The following is a 24,400-nucleotide window of genomic DNA, read 5'->3' on the forward strand; positions in this document are numbered from 1 at the left end:
CTTTTACTGATAGCAACCAAAGCAACAATTACACCAACTTATCTAAATGGCCTGACAAGTCAAAGTATACTGGGGCAGATGTATTAAGCCTGGCGAAGAGATAAACTGGAGATAAACTGGAGAAAAAGTGGAAGGAGGTAACGCACCAGCCAATCAGCAGTGTTTGAAATATGACAGTTGGAAGTTGATTGGCTGGTTCGTTATCTCCTTCCACTTTTTCTCCACTTTATCTCCAGTTTATCTCTTCGCCAGGTTTAATACATCTGCCCCACTGTTACCCAAGGGCGTAACTACCATAGGTGCAAGGGGTGCAGCTGTTATGGGGCCCAGAGCTGAAGGGGGCCCATCTTTGCTGTCTAACTAATATGTTTTACATACATTTATCACCATCAGTTGCTAAATAGGGGGCCCTTACAAACTTTTGCTATGGGGCCTACAAATATCTAGTTATGCTTCTGCTGTTACTAGTTTCATATTTACGTGGTTTTGAACATTCGAACCACTGATCTGCCTTAGTTCAGTGGTTTACTAATGTATATGCATCCGAAATGCATTTTGCATGAGTCCCAGTGGTTTCCACCAAGGGAGGCAGATTGGAACAGCAACAGCTGGAAGCAGGATCTCCTGCAGCTGCCTGGTGTCTCTGGTTGCCAGGCGACTGACCGGGCCAGCACGCCTGGAAGCTGAAGCGCTGCGGTGATCCCGACACCCATCTACTATAATAGCTGAATAGCATCTCTCTCCCAAACCGAAGCAACTACACACAAGCACACTATAACTAATCCAAACCAATTGATGGCAATAATGACCCATAAGAATTGGATACATAGGACGTCATTCTGGTCCCTACTCACCATTGTGAAAGCGATGTTTAGCGACTGCGCATAATCAATTTCATGTGCAGATGCTTGGTGCGAGTGGCCACAGCAAATTCATTATTCGCCGGCCACTCGCACAGAGCACTGCGGGAGGGGGGCGTGGGGCGGCGGGTCGTTGTCGCTTCCATGGGAGTTCCCATGAAATTGCTGGGTGTTCCCATGGTAATTCACATGTGGCGTAGAATTCACATCTTAGTAAATTTCCTCCAGATTGTCTTAGATCTGCGTGCACTGTAGAAATCATCCGATTGTCGACTACTATCGAATGATTTCTTACCAGCACGCAATTTGCAAATGGATGTTTATGCAAAACATGATTAATTTGCATGCGTGTGGGGACATTTGCAGTGTCTGTGGCAGGCGTTCCTGTGTGCGGGTCAACCAGAATGAGGGCCATACTGTATATAGACAATTCAGTCGACACCACATATTACACTTTTTTTTCCCTTCAATATCACTTATTGTACGTGTTATTTTTGACCTTCACCATACTGTAGCTTTGGAAATCATCTTCATCATCCTTTTATAATAATTGAAATAAAAGTTATGTTTTAATATTCAGCAATATTTATTCAATAATTTTGATGGAACATAACATCAGACTAGTGTGCACTGTAAAAATCTCCTTTTTCTTCTTATTTTTTTGTGATACAGTATGATTAATTTTGAGAAAAGTAGCACAGTCCCCACTATAAGGGGAAAATAAGGCACAGAGCATCCAAAGTGATAGAAAATAAACTCAATAAATATATTGAGCAAGGATTGTGTGGATCACCCCTACAAACCCCACTCCCTCTGTTTTCTAATAAGAGATTTTTTACCTGTCTCAGATAAGCATAATCCCCAATAAGCAGTGGAATACATAGGATCGAGGACTTATCCCTGATTCTATGTGTTTTCGTGCAACCGGGGGTCCATTTTTGCCCAATAAAAATGGCCTCTAATTGGATGTTGCGATAATGCCTATTGGTCATTAATCATATTATCAATCTGTTTTTATGTAATTAGCCCTAATGCTGAAAATGCATCAGGGCTAATTGGAATCCCCCCAGTGACCTATCTTTCATTTTGTTATTATTTTCCTGTTTAGATTGTCAACAATGTAAGGTAAAAATCTCTGCTGACAACCAATTGCAGCCAGAAGTAAAACTTCATGTGACCGGGCTGCGGAATGATTACTGTAAGTTCCTGTAAGTTGATAGTTTTTTTTTATTATTAGTATAGTGAGTACTACTGTTATTATTTATCTGGGAGTGGTATGAGATGTCAATATTCAGGGCATACTTGCCTACCCAACCGGATTGCCCGGGAGGCTCCTGAAAATCGGGTCCCCCTCCCGGCTCCCTGAAAAGGTAGGCAAATCTCCCGTTTTCCCCCCGCTCCCCCCTTACCTGCGGCACCATGTTCTGGATTTTGCGGGTCCGCGGCAAAGGGGCGGGGCTAAAATTATGCGAATCGTCCTGGCAGCAGTATCTGGTCTCCTCTCTGGGCTTCTTGAAAAAAAGACGGCAAGTATGATTCAGGGCCAAATGTAACAGGGTGTGAGAATAAGAAAGTGAGAGATTTTGGGAGAGTTCTACCATTTATTTGAAAGCGGCAATCATTTCCACTGAAAAAACAGGTTGATTTTCCCATAGAACTCTCCCAAAATATCTCATTTCTGATTCTCCCACCCTATTACATTTGGCCTTCAGTATATAATGATATAATGTCGACAAAATATTGACAGTGTGAATGTCTTCTAGCCATTAAAATAGTAACATGTAAATTAGTTACAATTCATTGATAGTACTTTTCCATGGCATGTGTATCTTTCCTGGTAAATTACATTTAGAATTAAATGATGCCACTGTTTACCCTCTTTAATTTATATTTCTAAATCCAATTTACCCTCCCAAATTTTGTTGTATGTATATTGTTACATGATTGGCATAAGAAACCTGGTAGATAACTCAATTATATGATTGTTACTATCGCTGTCTGTGATAATATTATATGCAATAAGTGTTTCTGTATTCTTTTGTATTGAAAAAACTCAATAAACATATTTTAAATAAAGAACACTATGGGGGGTATGCAATGTGCCGCCGCTATTTTCGACGTGGGAAATAGTGGCAGCTCCCTATTCAATGCTGTCATTAACAACAGTATTGATGCGGGATCACGGCAGAACAGGCCCGACTTCAGAAGCTGCCGGGCCCGTTCTGCCGATAACGGCCATGGATTGTCGTGATCCAGGCCGCAGATCGACAATCCACGGTCGTTTTCGTGGCCACGCCCCCTTTGTGCCCATCGGCAGGCGGGACATCGTATCCTGTCTGTTGTTATGCGGTCCATCTGACCGCAAACGGGCCAGGATCATGGCTGTCAGCGGGGATGGACAGCCGTGATCCCACATTGCATACCCCCCTATGCTGCTCAATAGACTATAACTGCTGCCTTAACCCTAGGAGTGCCAAGTGAATTTGTCAAAGTCGGTGTGAAAATTGGCAAACATTTTTGGTTCTCATAATGACCTATATATATACAACAGAGATGTTATTGGAGTGCGCAACCTAATACATAAATAGTACCACCGAGATTACTACACAGTGTAGCCAGAATAATTACTGGATCTTCATGTGTTCAATGTTGAACATATTCGCAATAATCAAGCACAGTTCGTTAAAATGTATGATCTGACGTGTTTTGTCCAAACGACTTCGATACTTACTACAGTAGATAGCGAATGACAGTTGAGGGTGTATGAGGCCTACTTTGAACATTTTCTATCTCAAAGGTGGAATTCTTCTTTATATGAGTCTACAATTGTTGCTCACCTATGACACGTTTTGTTCTTTAGATCTAAACCTCCTGGATTGGAATCCAGAAAATCTTGTTGCCATAGGATTAAATTCAGCAGTATGTATCTGGAATGGTGAAAATAATAGCGTGAGCCACATTATTTCTTTACATTCACCTTCAACGTATGTTTCATCGGTGTCCTGGTTAAGTGGCGGGACATGTCTGGCAATCGGCACAAGCAATGGGGAAGTACAGGTATGTTTTTCTGTTGTTTATACTTTTGTTATAGGACGAATCAGGCCCTGAATGCCCAAAGTGAGGCGCGGAACAGACATTTGGCGGCCAAATACGAATTTTGTTTCATGTGTGTTCATTATGTTTGCATACCTCCCAACTTCCGTCCGGAGGAAATAGGGACAAAGCCGCGCGAGCGCCCGAAAAGGGGGCGGGGCGTATGCAAATGAGGGCGCGGCTTATGCTAATTAGCCGCAACCTCATTTTCATACGAGAATAGACGCTGTGCGCATGCGCACAGCGTCTATTCTACTAGATTGGGGGGTCTCCCAACTGCCACCCCCCGCAGCGGGACAATGCCTGCTGCGGGTGGGACGTCGGGACAGGACCCGAAAATCGGGACTGTCCCGACGGAATCGTGACAGTTGGGAGGTATGTGTTTGTGGAAGGTACTTGACGCATTACTATATATCTAGTACCCTTCACTGATGTTTTAAGACTTGCACTGCATAGAAAGTTGAAGGGTGAATCTTCTGCAGTAATGGGCTGCATCATTCTCTTACAGCTGTGGGACATTGAGACACAGAAGAGGCTCAGGAACATGCTTGGACATATGTCTGTAGTTGGAGCTCTAAGCTGGAATCAGCACATCCTGAGCAGGTATGTAATGTGTAGGGTGAGGTCTACGAACAATGGCAGATATAGGATATTGTCATTCAATGTGCCAATCATTGTGAGTTTTTTTGGGCCTGATTCTGAGTCCCGCGTAATGCGATTGCAATTCCTTGTGAGCAGAAGTCCCATCTGCTGATATTCAGAGTCCGACTTATCTGTGCAGAGGCGTAACTCTGGGAAGCAATGGAGTCATCTGCTGCCGGGCTCCTGCTCCCAATGGGGCACCTCTTCTCCTCTGCAAGTTTGAATCAGTTCATTGAAAGCCGTTGATATCACTTCTGTGGCTGACTCCGCCTCCTAGCAGGACCATAGATGTCACACTCTCTTTGTTTTAAACATAATATACATAACATGCATACACATATTTATATAAGTTGTGTGTGTGTGTGTGTGTGGGGGGGGGGGGCACCAAAATTTATTTTTTATCGGGCAACTGAGACGACTTACACCACTGTGCATCAGAGTTGGATTCTCTTGCACTAGCCCTAGCCACGTTACCAGACTGAATGTGCACACACACACACGCACATGCACACACACACACACACACAGCCTTGTGAGTCCACCAAACCCCACCTTGCAAATGGTTGTCTGGCACCACCCATTTGCAAGGGTGACTCGCCCCCCAGGAGTTTGCGAATGGATGTTACACAGTAACATCCATTTCCATGGCAGGGAGAATCTCCCACAAGATGTGAAAGGTGGCGGCATATAAAAGTGACTTTCTAGTCACTTACATATGAGTGCACACTGGGAAGGAAATAGGCAGGCAGCTGACATGTGGTTATGTCAGCTGCCCGCCCCCCCGCACCCGCGTCATGGCCTCATTAGCATGAGAACACCCAACGTTCTCATGGGAACACCCATGAAACGCTGGGCATTCTCATATGCTAATGGGGCCGCACGCCACATTCTGTTCACCGTGGGTGCACAAACCCTGCGTATGCACATGTGCAGAAATGCACAAAAACATCAGTGTGAACATGTGAACTCACAATTAGAAGGTAAGTTCTCTATTGCTTGCAAGTCCTCCTTCCCCCTCTGTTCAGTGTACCGGATGATAACAGTATGGTAATATGTAGGTGTGGGTGCGTTAAGTCAGTACATGGAAGACTTGACTTGCACCATTAGCAGAACTCATCTAGTGGGTTATTCATACCTGGTCGCAAGGCTGTGTGGATGGTTACTCATCCACTCGCATTCGGCTGCACAGAAGAAAAATCACTTTGATGGCGCTCACCAACGAATTCCCCATCCATCATAGATAAAAGCCAGTTGAAACCGACATTTCCTGGCCAGTAATGGCTGAAATCAGGGTGGGCGCTGACGTCCTGTGACATCAGTTCCCGGCCCCAAGCGGGCACCGACACGCCTGCATTCATAGGGGAATGCCCAGCGTTTCTATGAGCGCACCCATAAAACACTGGGCGTCCCCCCGCTTCCTCACGTACAAGCTAAATTCAAAAATATACTAGAAAATTGTAATAGAAACAGTTAAAAATCTATGGCATAAGTTCCATCTCGTGCACCCTCTGCTCGCAATGCTCAGGAGATTGTGTTATACTTGTATTATTAGGGCACTCATCATTGTATTTTCTAATCCAGTGGCTGCAGGCTTGGCAGCGTACACCACCATGATGTCCGCGTGGCACAACATCACATAGGGAGTCTGCGTCACCGGCAAGGCATCTGCAGTTTAAAGTGGTCACCATCGGAGAGACACTTGGCCAGTGGGTCAAGTGATGGACACCTCAACATCTGGCCCTGTGATCTAGGATCCAGCAAGCTTAGTACACCCTTACAGAGCATGGTGAATCCCACAGCAGTAAAGGTGAGACATGCTTTTTAATTATGATCAGTTTACCTGTAAGACCATTTACCAAAAGTAAGAAACCATCAAGATCTCCTGCTTACTTAAGCTATCTTGAAAACATTTCAGAAATGTCCATTGTAAAGATAATATTTTATTTAAAAAAAAAACACTAGTTAAAAGCAGTCAAAATGACGGCTTCTGCACTGTGCTTTCACTTTGCGCTGTGATCGTTTTTTTACTTTCAGTTTGAGCTGTGACAGTTTTTAGCTAACAAACTCTCCACTCCACCCCCAGTCGCTACCTGCTCCTACCTCCAATCTCTGTATTCACAGCTCTATCTCTCCATATCCAGAAAGTTTAAAACAGATCAGTGTCCCTGCAAAATTGACTTTCACTTTCAGTTATTACATATTTTAGCGCACAAAGGAGCAATTTGGTCCATCGAGTGGCCTCAAGTGGTCAGTGACGGTACTTCACCTCATAGCGGTCAGGAGTAGTTATCCTTTAATATATATATATAGATTCAAAGTATAGTTAATTTTTTTGTATATATCAATTGAATGATCTACTTTTCTTTGTCCTTGAATAATGGAAGATGAGAAACAATGCAAATGACATGATCCACACAAGAGTGTCTCCAACTCCACCATTACAGTCCAGTTCTTATCTTAAGCAGGGCAGTTGCAAGGCACCAGAGCGCTCCAGGCGCGGGGGATGTTTGGTGCTCCGGTGTACACCCGCTCATCGTTCCACGGGGGGGGGGGGGTGTTTGGCTTGCAAGGGGCGGGGGATGTCGGGTGATGCGGCGAGTGCCGCTAAGGAACTCCAGGGGTGGGGAGGGGGAGCAGGTGATGCGGCGGCCGCCTAGTCACTCCAGAGGGGGGGGGGGGAGTTGTGGCCGGTGCCACTCACCTCCATCCGGGGGGGGGGGCGACCTACTCCAAACTGCTGCCCTCCAGTGGCCGGCGCCCTAGGCAAATGCCTAGAGCTGCCTAGTAGTGGCGCCGGCCCTGATCTTAAGTATTATCCTAGTACCTCAGTCAATTTGATTTAACTACTGATGCCTCTCAGTCAGCGCCGGGGTTCGCCAGATTGCCCCACTGGTGAGATGGCACTCCATATGACTGGGACACGTGAGCATCCCACACGCATGTGGGTCCCAGTTACAAGATGGCGGGGGACATGAACCCTGCCCGTCTCCGCTTCAGGGAGATGGGCAGGGTTAGGGGGGTAAGCGGGGAGTTGGGGGCGAGTGTAGGGGACTGGCAGGGAAGCGGCAAGGATAGATGGGGAGCTCCATTTGAAGGGGACATGTACGCATCTCGTGCACGCGTCCTTTTCCGGCGGCTGGTGGGGGCTGACGATTGGCGATCCGACCGCCAGCTCCCGGCAAGATGGAGAGCGCTCCATCTGTATATGGACTAAAGCATGGATAGCCTTAATACCTGGATTGTAATAGCATAGTTTGGAAAACTCTGATCTATACTTAAAATTAATATGAATATTAACATATTTTCCTTATGTGTGTGCTGTTCAGGCGATAAGCTGGTGTCCATGGCTCTCGGAAACACTTGCCATTGGTGGTGGAATGACTGATGGACATATACGTATTTGGGACACATGTAATGGAAAAAACATAAACTCAATCAACACAAACTCGCAGGTATAGACCGTATGTATATGTGATTTATTGCAGTATTATACAAAAGTATAAATTAACTCACAAGAAGAGTTAGTAGCACTAGGGAAATAATCATCATGAACTATTATTCACACTATTATTATTTTTATGTACACACACATACGCTAGGGTTAATTTTGTTGGGAGCCAATAAACCTACAGATGGAGACCCTCTCATTCAGCTCCAAGGCTCGCCAGAATGTCCGTACTGGTGAGTGCTGGCTGAGAGGGACTCCATCACACGCACGCTCGTCCCAGTCACTCGGTGCCGGGGATCGGAAACTCTGCCCGTCTCTGCTTCCGGGAGACAGGCAGGGTTAGGGGGGGTGCGGGGAGGTGGCGGGGACCGATGGGGACCAGCGGGGAAGCGGCAATGACCAACGGGGAGCTCAGTCAGAATGGGGTACGTGTGTACCCCCTTCCGGCTGCTGGCGGCAGATGGCAGAGGCTGGCGGCTGGCGATTCCATCGCCAGCCCCAGCCTGAATGAGAGGGGTTCCACCTGTACCAGTATATTTTTGTAGTGCGGGAGGAAACCGGAGGAAACTCATGCAAGTCCGGGGGAGAATATACAAACTCTTCACAGCTAGGGCCATGGTGGGAATGAAACCAATGACCTCAGTGCTGTGAGGCAGTAATGCTAACCACTACATAAACCATTCTGCCTATAGGCTTTTTATGGCCTACTTATGTCCTCCTGTTAACTTACAGTACATATTTCCCTGAAACAGATCTGTTCCATCCTTTGGCTGCCTGACACAAGAGAGCTGGTCACTGGTCATGGTTCCCCCAGAAACCAAATGACTATTTGGGATTACCCATCCTTATTAAAAGTAAATGATGTTCACGGTGAGTAGACGAAATGGCATCTACTATGCCCAGATCAACTGTCCATTTGTACTGAGCTCTTTAAGTGCACTTCTTTATTTCTTTATTTGCTCAGTTTGTCCTTTATGTCCAGTATTTGAAATATTATATATGAAAAATACAAAGCCTTGGCAACTTTTCCATACCCCATGTAAGCAGAATAGAAATGATGGCCTACAGGTATTGGGGTAATATAGTCTGTTATAGAATGCGCACTAATCCTGAAGGAGGTAAAGCCCTGAGTCTGGCTTTTGTTATTAGGTCAGAAGTAGGAAGTTAGGTAGAAGGTGAGTCTCAGCCAGGGTTGTTGGGTGGCTTTATTAACTGAAGTGCCCCTGACTGGGGGCCTCTTTCTGCAGGAAATCCCCACTCTCTCTCCTTAACAATTGTTGTTTTTCTACTGAGAGTTCTCATTGGGCCTGATTTAGATTGTAATCTCGACACAAGTGAACAGAGGCGCTCGTTGAAGCCATCGCAACGTGCTCAGCTACTGGGTACTCCATCGCAACTGCAATGCAGATGCAAAGAACATTGAGTCTCTGATTGCCTCCATGGCCTTGCAGAATAGGCGCAAGAGCTGAAACGCTGGCACAATGTTTTATGCTTACGAGATTGTGGTCATGCCCTGAAATTGTCAAAATACGCCTCCTCTTTGCAGACACTCCCACCAAACAGCATCTTCCTGTCAATCACTCTTAGCCTAAGTTGTCACCGTAAGTGGCGTCGCACAGATACCTTGGTGCATGTGCATTGTGGCCGCAACACACGCACAGTCTGCCAATAGCCAATGAGTTGCGACACTATAGAAGTTGCGACCTGAATGAAGCCCATTGTTAATATGAACAGGAATGGCTAAATTGTAGTTCATAGCATGGAATACTCCTGTTTGCCAATGGGCATTGGCTGGCACCATCTTTCCATGGTTAGTGACACAACCCAGCTAAAATAGTCTTACATTAGGCATAATAGGAAGGAGAAGGTGGAAACTATGGCACCATTGGGCAGGACACTGCCATAGAATATGTTTGTGGCCTGCTGTAGGGTTGTCGGGCCTAATGATTTGATGCCAGTCTGCTTAATCTTTCTCCTTGCCACCTGACAGTTCTTTCTTATCTTTACAATGCCAATTCCTATGTTTGTGTTATTACTTGGTACATAGTTCTAAGCTAATGGGTAAAGGTTTCTGAAGTCTCACAACTGGCATCTGCTGTAATGTTTGTTCATTTATATTTACTTAATGAGCGCAGTCATATGGTCTGATCCTGTCTTCCTTATACCAACAGGCCACAAAGGAAGAGTTCTGCACCTCGCATTAAGCCCAGACCACAAGAGGATCTTTTCAGCAGCAGCAAATGAAACGTCTTTTATATGGAAGTATTGCAAATAAAAAGCAATGATTAATAATGATCACAAAATTAGGAAAATGTAGATTGTGATCTTCATGCTGCATAAAATAAGGGAGCGGCAAATTACATTTTTAACATATGTAAATGTGGATATTATAAATGGTATTCTAAACAGGAAAAACTATTTGAGCTTGTTTCCCAGTAACGCCCCTAATGAAAACAGTTGCTTTAATTTTTTTTTTATCATTTTGAGAAAGTCTGCAATCATTTTTAGATCTTTATGTATTGAAGTTTGGCTTTTCTTTACAGTGATAGAACAAGGAGTTTTGTCATTCAATACAGACAGTAAAATCTGCTGGCCCCTCTCCGGCTACACATACAGGTGGTTTCCTAACACATGTGTACAATATAGAAAGTAGTCCCATTTATTAATGAGTGAAAAAACTCATTGTGAATAATCAAACTCTTGGCATATGATAAAAGGTGCAGTTAGGACAGTTAGGAGCTGATCGTCTTTTGCACCATTGATCATACACAACAAGTTTAATTATTTACAAAAAGTTTTATCACTCGTGGATAAATGAGCAGCTACGGTATGTTCGCATGTTGTTCATGCGCATTTCAACTATCCAGCAGTGACGAGGAGAAGCTACAGATGGAGCGCCTCTCAATCAGCGCTGGGAATCGCCAGACTCCATCTGACGGGGATGCGCAATTGTCTCACATGCACGCGTGTCCCCGTCACTCGGCGGCTGCGAGGGGGTTGTGTGGGGCTGCGGGCAGCGACGGGGTTGCCGATAGAATTGCCATGACCCGCAACAAAGAGAGGCGCTCCCTCTGTAGGTCAGCAGAAGGGAACAAGAAATAATAGGGGGTGATTCAGCTTGGCTCCGTCAGCAGCGAAATTCACTGCTTACCGAGTGCTTAAACGCTGCCCGCCGGGCAAACGAACGCCCGCCCTCCGCCGCCGTGTGAATTTCCGCCCCGGCATGCGAATGGTTGTGTATGCTAACACATCCATTCGCATGCAGGCGTATGGGCAAAAAATTATGAGATGGTCGCCAACATGGGACATCAGCCGCCCGCCCCGTGCAGGCCTGTGTTCGCATAGGGATGCCCAGCGTTTTTCTGGGTGCACCCACTGTTTTTGTGGGCACGCCCAGGAAATTCTCGGCATCCCCATGTGCCAGCCACCTGTCCACCCACTCCCTGCCCCCCTATGTAAGAACGCCTCGGCAACTGTGATAGTCGCTTTTGGTTTGGTTAATTGAACCTTCTTTGCAGTCTCCATAGCAGGCTGTGGGGTTGGAAAATAACTGCAATAATACAGTTTATTTAGATTCAAATAATATATTAGTTATTTATTTAGAAAGTTGGAAGTGGTATTGAAGGATTGTCAGTGTTAAGTTTATTTTAATATTTTATGTAACAATAACTAATGATTAATAATGCATTATGATGCATTTTTTAAAATGTAATATTTGCTTGTGTTATTGCAATACCAATACAATACCAATACAAAAACTTTGTATGAATAAGTTATTTCTGTGGTGACCTCGCTTCTCAGACCATTGTGATGAATCGCTTTAACCTGTCTATAAAAAATTGTTAGAGTTCTAATTTTAAAGTTTGGATTGTTTTGGTAATATTACCGTCTTCCATTTTTGTAGACATGAATGGGCTTATTTACTAAGATGGGAGTTCTATTTCAGATGGGAGTTCTATTTCAGATGGGAGTTCTATTTCAGATAGGATGTTGCTATGGATGGCTGGATATACTGTAAAGCGACAATACAAGACATACCTGGTTTTGTATTGACTATGCCAGGGGTTCCCAATCTTTTTTTTAATCATGGCACCCTAGAGTACAAGAGTTTTTTCACGGCATTAAAAAAATGTAGAAAAAAATATCAAATTAAGTGAACTGTATTTGGATGTGATCCTTAGGTTCAGTTATATGGTAAAGGGTTTTGTTTGTACACAAATTTTATGATTGGCAGTCACCAGAACTGGTTTTGTCCATAAATAATTGACCATAAATAAGTTGAGTTGGCCTTGGACCTCCAACCCAAGACACCCCTGCAAGTGCCCCAAGGCATCCCAGGGAGACCCGGCACAAAGTTTGGGAACCACTGGACTATACTGTAATTGTCCCTTTAAATCCTGCATCCAAACCCACCAAAGATGTGGAAGCTTTGAAAAGCTCTGCATAAATGTAGCCCCAGAATAGTGTATGTGGACTATAATATTTGGTCTCTGAGAGGCATCTTCGTTATTTCACTCCTGTGGCTCCAGTGCGTGTGGTATAGAAGGTCTACAGTATTTAGGTTGATATTCGACGTTGATACCAAATGGTCAATATGCATTGGGTCAACAGGTACAAAAGGTTGACAAATGAAAGGTTGACAGTGGGTAAGGTTGACAGGTACAAAGGGTCAACAGGTTTGAAAGCCTGACATGACAATGGTCAATGCACAACGTTTTGGAGCTTTTGACTTTTCATCGTTTGACCTTTTGTACTGTGTTGACCTAATGAACCTGTCAACCTAATCCGTTTTTACCATATGGTGTCGACCTACTGACTATCTACGTAGACCATGTCTATTTATCATCACAATTCCGGCTCAAGTGCGTAATGCCACAGCAACCATATTAACTGACTTTTGCGATTGGAGAGTATCTGCTCCGCTTCATTCTGTGGTCTTCTACCCCTCCATATCTACACATTCGCTGCAGGCTGGAGGCAGGTAGAGAATACTGCACTCTGATTGGTGGATAGATCCAGTCGTCACCAATCAACATGCTGACAGCTATTTACTGTCTGGCTGCAGGCTGGGAGCCAGGAAGAGAATGCTGCATTCTGATTGGTGGGTAGGTCCAGCCGTCCACCAATCAACATGCCGGCAGCCAGAGAGGTAGAGTACACTGCCTGGCCATCCTGTTTTCAGTGTAATTCACAATCAAAATGGCTGGGCAGCATTCTATATCTGTGTATCAAGATGCTCAGGAGGCACTAGCCTGGTGGGGGGGGGGGGGGGGGGGCGGGCCAGATGACGTTGGCCCAACCCGCCCCACTCAAAGAACCCTAGAATTGTGGGGTCCTTGGCTGCTGCCCAGTTAGCCCATACATTAAGATGGCCGTGCATAACACCCCATGAGACAGATTTTAGAGATATGTACAGAAAAATATATACAGGTATAACCGCGCCAAACCTGGCTGCTGCAGCTTGTACACCGCTGGGATACCAACCCCACCTCCAAATACAACCAAAACACAAAGAGGGTGTACAATGATGCGCTGTCAGTAAACAAGGTGGATATTTTGTCTCCTCCTTCCTTGGGCGAACGTTGTTCCAAGGATGTGGGCTCACAGCACAAAATATACAGAGACAGAAAAGATGAGTGAATTAAATCATCCAATCTTCAGTGAACTCTCAGTATTATTATTCTGCTTTACTGACCTGTATAACAGGCCCTATGAGCCCATAAAGGTATCTTTGTTATACACCAGACACTCCCTTTCCCATGAAGTTTATGCTCACCTTCTGGCAATGCCCTATGTGCATACAAAGGGTTCTTTAGCTCCTGGGTCATCTGGATGTTTGAGAAATCCACTCCAAACTGTTTCCACAAGTAATACAGTTTTATTCCAGAGTTCATCCAAGACAAGAAATAACAATTTTTGTCTTGGATAAACTCTGGAATAAAACTGTATTACTTGTGGAAACAGTTTGGAGTGGATTTCTCAAACATCCAGATGACCCAGGAGCTAAAGAAACCTTTGTATGCACATAGGGCATTGCCAGAAGGTGAGCATACACTTCATGGGAAAGGGAGTGTCTGGTGTATAACAAAGATACCTTTATGGGCTCATAGGGCCTGTTATACAGGTCAGTAACGCAGAATAATAATACTGAGAGTTCACTGAAGATTCGATGATTTAATTCACTCATCTTTTCTGTCTCTGTATATTTTATGCTGTGAGCCCACATCCTTGGAACAACGTTCGCCCAAGGAAGGAGGAGAAAAAATATCCACCGTGTTTACTGACAGCGCATCATTGTACACCCTCTTTGTGTTTTGGTTAGATTTTAGAGATACATTTATATGATTTCCTTGTTAATGTGATATTCTTTATTTAAGTACCTACAAATACATGTACAAATATTTCAAGGTCTTATCCGTCCTGCCGATGTTGCAGTCTAATACAAAAAATTACCCATGGATGATTTAATTCAGACTTCAGTGGAATTCATTTGCAGATTTACTATAAAAAAAAAAAATATAGCAATTTCCATAAATGAATAATTAGCTAATAAAAAAATAAAAAAAGTTTTTTAATACAGTGGAACGTGGTCAGCAGAAGCAAAGCAAGTGAGTTCTAAAGCATTAGATTCAATCGTTGATTGTGTTCAGTATCCAGGTCACATATTCCTTAGTTAGGCGAGTGAAGACAGACGCGTCACCTGGATGGCCACATTTAATGTTCCCAAAAGATGTGATTCCTGTCAATACATCATTGCAGATTAAAGGACCACCCGAATCTCCCTGCGAAAAGAAAATCGATACAACATCCATTTTACATACTGTCATTTGAATTGGTACATTAAATGTAATATTTACACTGTGTGGGTTATTTGTATGCTTTCATGTTGTATTTCTCATAATATTGGTGATAATCTCTATAAAATTATAGATAAATAAATACTTATATATGGGATTTAGTTAGTATGCCGCCAGTGCTCAGGGTCTATTCTCCCTTGTGGGGGTCTACAACCCCCATAGAGGGGGAATAAAACATTGTGGCGAGCAAAGCGAGCCACCGTGCTCGTAAAGGGCCTCACTTGCGCTCTACCACTGCCGGCATACCGGTGGCCAGGATCTCGCTGTCGGGAAATCAAACTGGACCCTATACACTTGTATAGTTTATATAAATACTTATACAGTCTCTGTGTCCCTGAGCTGGTCTGGCTGGGCCACTTCGGGGCCTCACTATTTACCATATAGATTCACATTTTATACCACTTTCTTTATATGTATTTTTTCACATATTTGTTTTACTTTTGTAATACCTTTAACACTCAGTAGTTGCTTTTAAACACCATGCACTCTATATAACCCCAATGCTCTGTAGACTTCATTGTTATATTTAAAGTATGTGATGCCCTGTTTTTTTGTCTTTTTTTGGGGGGGGGGGGGGCTGGGTTGGTTTGGGATGTCCTACACCCAAGACGTGAACCCCAGAGTGTTAGGAACCTGTTTGACAGAAGTGAAATCAACCTTTGTGGGCAGGTTCATATCTTTGGCCGAATATAAGCTAACATGATAATATGTAATTCAATATAATAAAAAGTAGTATATAATACTATGTGAGTAGTAACAATTGCTTAGTGCACCTGCATCCCAACCTTTTTTGCAAGGTTGGGATGTAGCCCAGAGAGAAGACACTGCAAACCACTTCAGGGGGCGGGCTGCACGGTCTCATCATTTGACCCCGCCCCCCAACACAGAGGAACACCTCGGATCCGAGATGTGGGGCAAAGATAAAATAAAAAATCCAGACATTTTGCCCTGTGCCTCTCCGTGTATTGACAATGATTCTTACACAATCCTGCCTGCTGCACTAAGAGGTGAGAACCGCCTACTCTTCCACGGCTGTGGTGGGCTAAACTAAAAATTGGGAGATTCCTGCAGTGTCTGGGAGGGCAGGCAAGTATGATATAGCATACATAAAGAATCAGCATATTTCCTAAAACAATATGAAACATTTTAAATGGAAATGGCAGGGTGCGTGCCTACAAATCTGATAAGGTGGCCTGTATCTGTATCACAATAAATCCTCTGACATTTGTGGTCAGCCAACAACTCTGCTGAAAGGTCAGACGACCTAGTCACACCCAGCATCTAACTGAAAAACGTATTTATATATTTTATATCATTTGTACTCACAATACTTTTTTTATTGTAAAAACAGATCCACATCACATTTCTTAATATATTGCTGTATTAAGCATTGGTAACTGAGGAGGCAAGTGGATCAAGGTGTTAGGTCAGTGGTTCCCAAACTTTTTTAAATCACGGGGGCCCTAGAGCATCAAAACTTTTTTAAGGCACCCCCAGGGAAAACATTTCTCATTGAGAAATTCAGAAACAAAATATATTAAGTGGTGTGTATATGTCATCCTTAGCGTCAGTGATATGGTGAGAGACAGGATATGTTTGTATTTGTACCCATTATGATTGGCAGCTACCAGCACTGGTTGGCCTGTTACATTGACCATAAATAATTTGAATTGGTCCCAAGGCACCCCTGTAAGTTTTAGGAGGCACACAGGTCACCACTGTGATAGGTAACAATTTTTGAGCGTGGGGAAGTGATATCTTATTGGGCGTTTCATCCTGAGCCACCAATTGTGCGACTGCGACTACCTAGTCAAAATCACCTCACCAAATTGCATCGTGTGTTCACGGCTTAAGGTGACTTGAGGAAAGTTATTACAGTACATGTCCTTTATAGTCTGTTATTGTTATCACAGGATCCTCCTATACTATAGGTCAGGAGTGACCAAACCAGTACTCGCGATCTACCAATGGCCCACGTTTTCCAAATCCCCTAGCTGGAGCACAGCTGTAGTCATTACTAACTGTCACAGGTCCCAGATCACCTAGCTGTTGCACAGCTGTAGTCATTACTAACTGTCACATTTTCAAACCTGCTGCATTCATTCCTACTATAGATCCACAGGTTGCCTGATACTGTACACATTAACTGTTGGTAGACCTTGAGGACAGATTTGGCCACCCCTGCTGTATGGTATCTACAGACTATGGGCCAGATGTGCTAAGCTTAGAAAGTGATCAAATAGAGAGTGATAAACCACCAACCAATCAGCTCCTATCTATCATGTTACAGGCTGTGTTTTAAAAATGACTACTATGAGCTGATTGGTTGGTGTTGGATCACTCTCCATTTTATTGCTTTTTAAGTCTTAGTACATCTAGCCCTATATGTCTAATTCATGTTTGTACAGTACTTATATGCAATTGCAAATTCCTAGGCTACAGAACTTTAATGTTAGCTACGCAATTGCTTACACATTCGCAGCCTATACACAAAAATGAGCAACGTTGAGGTTAAGGCTAGGGTTATTGCTAAGCAGTCTGGCTGCAGCAGTAGCGGCACTTATATGTTGGCCGGAAAACTCACGCCATTGAGCCTACAATGAATCCATTGTCTGATCTAAATGTTATTGTCCATGAAAACAATGTCTAGTTCAACAGTTACTAGGTCGACCACTTTTATTATGTAGCTTTCACATCACACTTTTAAAACGGTATATTGCCGTTTTTTTGCCTTTTAAAACGTTTAAGGCTGCAGTGTGAAAGTGTCATAGTTGAAATACCATTTAAAGTTAACTGGTATTTCAACACGTTTAAAAAGCAGAGTCCTACCCGTTTTAAAGCCAATTCAGAGCCGTTTTTTGTGCTGTCTGAATGGCACTGAAATGGTATTTAGTAAAAAATAAAGGTTAGCGCACTGTGATAGGCTGTCCCTTGTCTTGTGTCCCTTCCCTGAACCAGGAAATAAGCTGTGGGTAGAAACGTGTTCAGAGGTTAAACGGCTTGACTGGTGATGTGAATGGTACTTAAACGGTATTTTTAAATGGTAATCTGCTGCAATATGAACACTAGACCCATTTAAAATACCATTTAAAATTACAGTTTTACAAAACGTTTCAAAATGTTTTATGTGATGTGAAAGCTACATTAGTTGACAGTGACTAGGTCAACAAATAATGGTTGACATAAATTAAGTCAGCAATGACATGAAGGTCGACACAAGCTTAAGGTCAATATGTACATGGCCAACAATTTTTTTACATTATTTTTAGTTAAGAGCGACTTGGTTCATACTTTACTATCCAAGTGGTCATAGAGTTAGATTATAATAGTGCCTGAAGCGTGATGGGATGCAGTACACATACAGTGTCCATGTGGACACATGCCAACATAGACTCCAAACAACATGAAAAACCACTGTTAACACTTTGAATGTTGACCATGTACATGTTGATCTTAAGCTTGTGTCAAACTTCTGTCACTGTCGACCTATGGTATGTCAACCATTCTTAGTTGTCAACCTAGTCACTGTCGACCAACAGTGGTTGACCAAGTGACCATTTACCTAGAAATTGTTGACCCATTATCCCAGAACCATGAAAATCTTGTTACTAGATCAATCTCTTATCATCTCAATCAACATGAGACTTCCCCACCACACCCACTGCCTTCCAGTTTCCTCTGTGACTGTACCATGGATTTAAATGTAGTTCCAGCACTGGAGAAAAGTCTTCGGTACTTGTGTAGTTTCACGGCGGCACTTCCCAGTGGATCATATATACAAATCGTATGCAAATCTCAATAGCGTGGCAATATCGAAGCGAGACCCGCGAGGGGCCACAGAAAATGAGCCCAAAGCGTGGCGAGCGCAGCGAGATCCACGAGGGGACGCGGAATACAGGTCAAGCTATCCGTATGCACTCGCCACGCTTTGGTCTTGTTTTCCACGTTCCCTCACCACGCTTCGGGCTCAGTGGCTCGCTGCGCTCGCCACACTTTATAAAATCAACTCCACTCCAATGTGAACAGGTCGCGAGGATGCGTACTGCATCTGATCGCCACACTTCGGGCTGACGTGGGGGTGTGCTAAATCACATCGCGAATCGAATCGTATGCAAATCGTATGCAAATAGCATATGATTTGCATACAATTTGCATGCTATTTGCATACGATGCAATCCACAGGGAAGTGCCGCCGTGCAACTACAGAAGTACCAATTCTTCTTTGGTTGTACTTTGATATCTCTTAACTGTTAAAAGCCGCTTTCAGCAGATAAACCAAGGTCATACTTACTTCACAAGTGTCCTGTCCTTTAGGCCCAACACTGGTGCACATCATGTTTTCAGTTATATTAACCTTATTTTTCCATATACGTCGACATTTCTCGGTCTCTATAACTGTGACATTAACTTCCATTAGATTGTCGGAATTATTGCCATCTCCGGTCAGCCCCCATCCAGCTGCTTGACAAACCTTTCCGGACTCTGGGTCATCAAATGTCTCCGGCAAAGGGATAAGCTGGACAGCTTTGCCAAGCTTGGCTCTGCGATGCAACTGTACACCAACAAAAAGGATAAAATATAATAAGTAAACCAAAACATTAAATTATTTTAATAAAATAAGGCAATAAAAATGGGGATGAAGACCCCAATGCCCATTCGTGCTCTTTTACTAACATAACATCTTGGGTAGGCTACAGAGTTGGATACTTTTCCCCCCAAAAGCTACAGTGTCTTTTGTATTTCGATCTTTGTGATAGAACTGATTGAACACTAATAGTTACAGACCTACATAAAAGTCTGAAATGTTTGAAACCTAGTCAGTTAAACAAATGGTATCACTTTGACTTGTTAGGGTCCTGAAATAGTACAGTAGGTTTTAAATTCGGGGCAATGATAAAAACAGTTTTTACAGACATTTTCAGGGTAGGTATGAGCATTCATGTATCCAATTTTAGCTGGGAGCAACAACCTAAAGAAACATGGCATCAGCATTGCTACTGCTACAGCCAGTCTATATAACCACAGGCTCACAGAAAGAAAATATAGTGTCAGTATTCGGCGGCCTACCTCGGTGTCAAGGTCTGGTGGTCTCCCCATCAGGCACGTGCTGCAGTTGTGGTGCCAGGGAGCAATGACTGCCAGGTTGCAAGGTCCGGGTGCTGGGTCACAGCGTGTTGGGGCCGCCATTGTGGAGACTGGCTGATTGGGTGCATGCTGCGCCAGGAGGCTGGGTATGACGGTGCATGTGTCCTGGTTCCACATGTGTCTCATGCACAGGGAGATGCCATGTTGGAGACCAGGATTGACTAATCGTTGCTCAGGGCAGTTCTCCAGCCAATCTGGTGCAACCTTCCCTGCGAAAAGGGACTCAGCCTTCAGGCACCTTGCCGGTGCTTCAGGTTACTTCATGCAGTAAGGATCTCTGAATCTGTGCTCCTGGTTAACTCTTGCCAGTCCGGTTCCTTTTCTTCCCTGGTGGTCTGTTTGCAGTTCAGTGTCCTCACTATTCCTCTGAGTTGCCACGGGGAGATTCGCTGTACCCAACAAGAGGTTTTGACCCAGGTCTTCCAGTGCTTTACCTTCTTGAGTCTGCAGTCTTAAAGCCACAGTCTTTCATTCCACAGTCTTTAAGCCGCAGTCTTCAATTCCACAGTCTTCAAGCCGCAGTCTTCAATTCCACAGCCTTAAAGCCACAGTCTTCAGCCACAGTCTGCCACCTCTTCACAATATCCTTCAGCTTCATCTTCAGCCACAGTCTGCCACCTCTTCACAATATTCTTCAGCTTCATCATCAGCCTTAAAATATGACCTCTACAAAGTGTTCTTCAGTTCCATTCTCATCTCCATTCAGCAAACTCTTCACAATAACTTCTCAGATCGGACTTCTCCATAAACCACAAGTCTTCACAGTTTCCATATACTTATGTTCATCCTTATGTGCAGTACATGCTCCACTTTGTATTGCTTTTCTTGAATGAACTGTATCATAAATTCTTCATTAAATCTGCTAAACTGTTTATCCGGTGTCCTCCTGCTTCTTCTAGCGATACCTCTTTGGGGATAATCCTTTCAACCATTACATGAGAAAGCATTATATACGCCCTCCAAGTTTCCATCCCATCCTAACCACAGCTACCTCAACTACACATCACTTGATAGTTCCACAAACCAAGCCTAGTGTGACATATAGTAGTACAGTACCAAGCACTACTAATCAGAATAATTATACTGAACTCTGCTAATAAGTTCAACTGCGGCTATCCTATTAAACCCGATGCGGCATCCGTTCTCCCCCAATACCCGCTGTTATCCGGTATTATGTCTTTCATGTCTGAGGCACGCGAAGCATAATCCTTGAAAAGCAGCCGCTGGGTCCATTTTTGGCCAATAACAAATGGTCACTAATTGGATTCCGCGATAATGACCATCAGATACTGTGCTAATAGGATATCGGTTAAAGTCAAAGTCCCACAACCAGTTCACACATTCTAATATATTCTTACTTACCTTGCCGGTGCTTCAGGTTACTTCATGCAGTAAAGATCTCTGAATCTGTGCTCCTGGTTAACTCTTGCCAGTCCGGTTCCATTTCTTCCCTGGTGGTCTGTTTGCAGTTCAGTGTCCTCACTATTCCTCTGAGTTGCCACGGGGAGATTCGCTGTACCCAACAAGAGGTTTTGACCCAGGTCTTCCAGTGCTTTACCTTCTTGAGTCTGCAGTCTATAGGGGGAGGGGCCCTAAACTGCACACCCTGGACATATGAGGTGCTACCTGCTGAGACTTGTAGTGCAGCAAGCAGGAGGAGGAGTTTGCAGGTGCACACTAAATATATATGCTAGACCTTTTAATATCTTGCTATATTGCATTTGAGGTTATTAGCATAGTAATGGCCATTAGTATGGGGTTGTCCACCGCATCCAGGTTACCTCAATAGGACAAGTCCCTAACACTACTCTGGGACAGGTCCAGGGCACAGGGCCCCCCAGGCCAGCCCAGCAGAACCACCCCATGGCATCACATTAGTGTGAAATTAAAGTGATAGTAAAAGGGATAGGGGAGATTATATGTGATAGGACTTACCTAGGTAAGAAGTAATACTAAATGTGAAGGGTGCTACATATATATTAAACAAACTAAAGGGGTGATTGAAAGTGTACGATATGATGCCATGGAGCAGCCCAGCAACAGCAGCCCAAAGAGCCCAGCGCCCCAAACACAGTCCCACAGACCAACACTCAGCATGTATGTACAGTAGGACTTACCCTCATAGTGCCAAGCTGAGGTGTGCAGCTTTGAATGTTGGGACTCCAACCTAATTAAAAACAATCTGCAGTCTTAAAGCCACAGTCTTTCATTCCACAGTCTTTAAGCCGCAGTCTTCAATTTCACAGTCTTCAAGCCGCAGTCTTCAATTCCACAGCCTTAAAGCCACAGTCTTCAGCCACAGTCTGCCACCTCTTCACAATATTCTTCAGCTTCATCATCAGCCTTAAAATATGACCTCTACAAAGTGTTCTTCGGTTCCATTCTCATCTCCAGTCAGCAAACTCTTCACAATAACTTCGCAGATCGGACTTCTCCATAAACCACAAGTCTTCACAGTTTCCATATACTTATGTTCATCCTTATGTGCAGTACATGCTCCACTTTGTATTGCTTTTCTTATAAATTCTTCATTAAATCTGCTAAACTGTTTATCCGGTGTCCTCCTGCTTCTTCTAGCGATACCTCTTTGGGGATAATCCTTTCAACCATTACATGAGAAAGCATTATATACGCCCTCCAAGTTTCCATCCCATCCTAACCACAGCTACCTCAACTACACATCACTTGATAGTTCCACAAACCAAGCCTAGTGTGACATATAGTACCAAGCACTAATAATCAGAATAATTATAATGAACTCTGCAAACAAGTTCAACTGCGGATATCCGATTAAACCCGATGCGGCATCCGTTCTCCCCCAATACCCGCTGTTATCCGGTATTATGTCTTTCGTGTCTGAGGCACGCAAAGCATAATCCTTGAAAAGCAGCCGCTGGGTCCATTTTTGGCCAATAACAAATGGTCATTAATTGGATAATAAGATATCGGTTAAAGTCAAAGTCCCACAACCAGTTCACACATTCTAATATATTCTTACTTTGAGGAGCTGAAGGTCATTATAGTAATTTGATTTATTGTAATGTGGGTGTTTGATGGACTTTATCACGGCAAACTTTTGTTTATCCATTTCCCTTTTTTCCCGTGAATGAGCTCCAAGAGTAACAGTTACTGTGCCTCGAAACCTAAAAGACAGAGAAGACAAATGACATGTAACCATACAGGTGTGGCTGTTTGTCTGTGACCACCTACATTAGAATACGCTCACATTCTGATTTTGAGAACTGCCCTGGAAACTCTCTCAACAGGGTAGTGTGGCAAGAGCTGCCACAAAAGGTGCATTTTCCTGTAGAATGGCACCACAAGCCCACAGAACCAGCAGATGTGTTATTAGAATGTGCTGGGTGCTCAGGTTCCTACTTTGCCCCTGTTCTATGAAGTAATGATGAGGATCGACAGGGCGGCCCAGGCCGGGTGAACAAAGTGCGCTGCTACAGCCCTGGCTTCCTGTACTTACATTCGTACATTTGCAGTCTTGCTGGAAATACACATGGTCATTGTGGTGCACATGGTAATGAATTAAAGTTCATCAAATGACTACTTTAGCACCTTGCAATCATTGTGATCCTCCAGGCCACCGTAGCACCACTTTGCTACGGAAGTGGACCATTGAATTACTTGATTCTCGCTGAATAATGTTGGTAATCTCTGCAATAAATTGTGTGTGTGTGTGTGTGGGGGGGGGGGGGGGGGGGGGTTGGGGGGGCTTAGTTGCTATGACTTTTTGTTTCCAAATGGAAGAGAAATCATTCGATGGTCGGCAACCATCAAATGATTTCTTTCCCCTTTCGGCCGCATGCGAGGGGATGTGTTTGCGTACATGGTGCCAAGGGGATTCTTCGGCAGGGAGGGTGCGTTTGGCCAGGCGTTGATAAAGTGCTTAGCGAGCCTTGCTGAATAAGGCCCACAGTGTGTTCATTCAAATATGGGTACTTGTTTCCTAGCACAGCGCCCATGATTTTCATCTTATGCGATGCGATCAGACCCGATTTTTAATTGTACAGGCACCCTGATGGGTGATTACTATGGTAAATGCACCCCCATTGTTAACGCCACCCCCACTATCAATGCCAACCCAAAGCATGGTGAGCGCAGCGAGCCCGCGAGGGGCGGCGGAATGCATCCTCCAACCACTATCCACGTTGGCGTGGAGTTGATTTTATATAGTGTGGCGAGCTCAGTGAGCCACCGAGCCCGAAGTGTGGCGAGTGGACGCGATTACTTCGGTACTTATGTATTATCTGGGCTCCCGATTTTTTCATTGCATGTCACTACTTAAGGCATGCAATGCAATGCAATGCAATGCGATTTTTCATTGTAAAGACCTGATTTTTAAT

At 44.0% G+C, this 24,400-nt stretch overlaps 2 protein-coding genes across 4 annotated transcripts in view; one reads left to right on the forward strand and one right to left on the reverse strand.

Annotated features, from left to right (window-relative positions):
- CDC20B (cell division cycle 20B) overlaps positions 1-10,480 on the forward strand; it is a 31,947-nt gene extending 21,467 nt beyond the window's left edge. For both annotated transcript variants that reach the window (XM_083158469.1, XM_083158470.1), the window contains 7 exons: positions 1,969-2,058; positions 3,721-3,917; positions 4,462-4,556; positions 6,177-6,402; positions 7,922-8,047; positions 8,796-8,913; positions 10,215-10,480. In XM_083158469.1, the coding sequence (XP_083014595.1) occupies positions 1,969-2,058; positions 3,721-3,917; positions 4,462-4,556; positions 6,177-6,402; positions 7,922-8,047; positions 8,796-8,913; positions 10,215-10,318 (956 nt within the window). In that variant the 3' untranslated portion in view covers positions 10,319-10,480. The remainder of the gene's footprint in view (positions 1-1,968; positions 2,059-3,720; positions 3,918-4,461; positions 4,557-6,176; positions 6,403-7,921; positions 8,048-8,795; positions 8,914-10,214) is intronic.
- A 3,919-nt stretch (positions 10,481-14,399) lies between these two features.
- Positions 14,400-24,400, reverse strand: part of LOC146032033 (mast cell protease 4-like) — a 43,426-nt gene continuing 33,425 nt past the window's right edge. For both annotated transcript variants that reach the window (XM_083158472.1, XM_083158471.1), the window contains exons 3-5: positions 23,044-23,188; positions 19,192-19,452; positions 14,400-14,825 (exon numbers count right to left, since the gene is read on the reverse strand). In XM_083158472.1, coding sequence (XP_083014598.1) covers positions 14,673-14,825; positions 19,192-19,452; positions 23,044-23,188 — 559 coding nt within the window. In that variant the 3' untranslated portion in view covers positions 14,400-14,672. The remainder of the gene's footprint in view (positions 14,826-19,191; positions 19,453-23,043; positions 23,189-24,400) is intronic.

Source organism: Crinia signifera, chromosome 1 (assembly GCF_055691185.1).
Source record: "Crinia signifera chromosome 1, ASM5569118v1, whole genome shotgun sequence".
Lineage (NCBI taxonomy): Eukaryota > Metazoa > Chordata > Amphibia > Anura > Myobatrachidae > Crinia > Crinia signifera.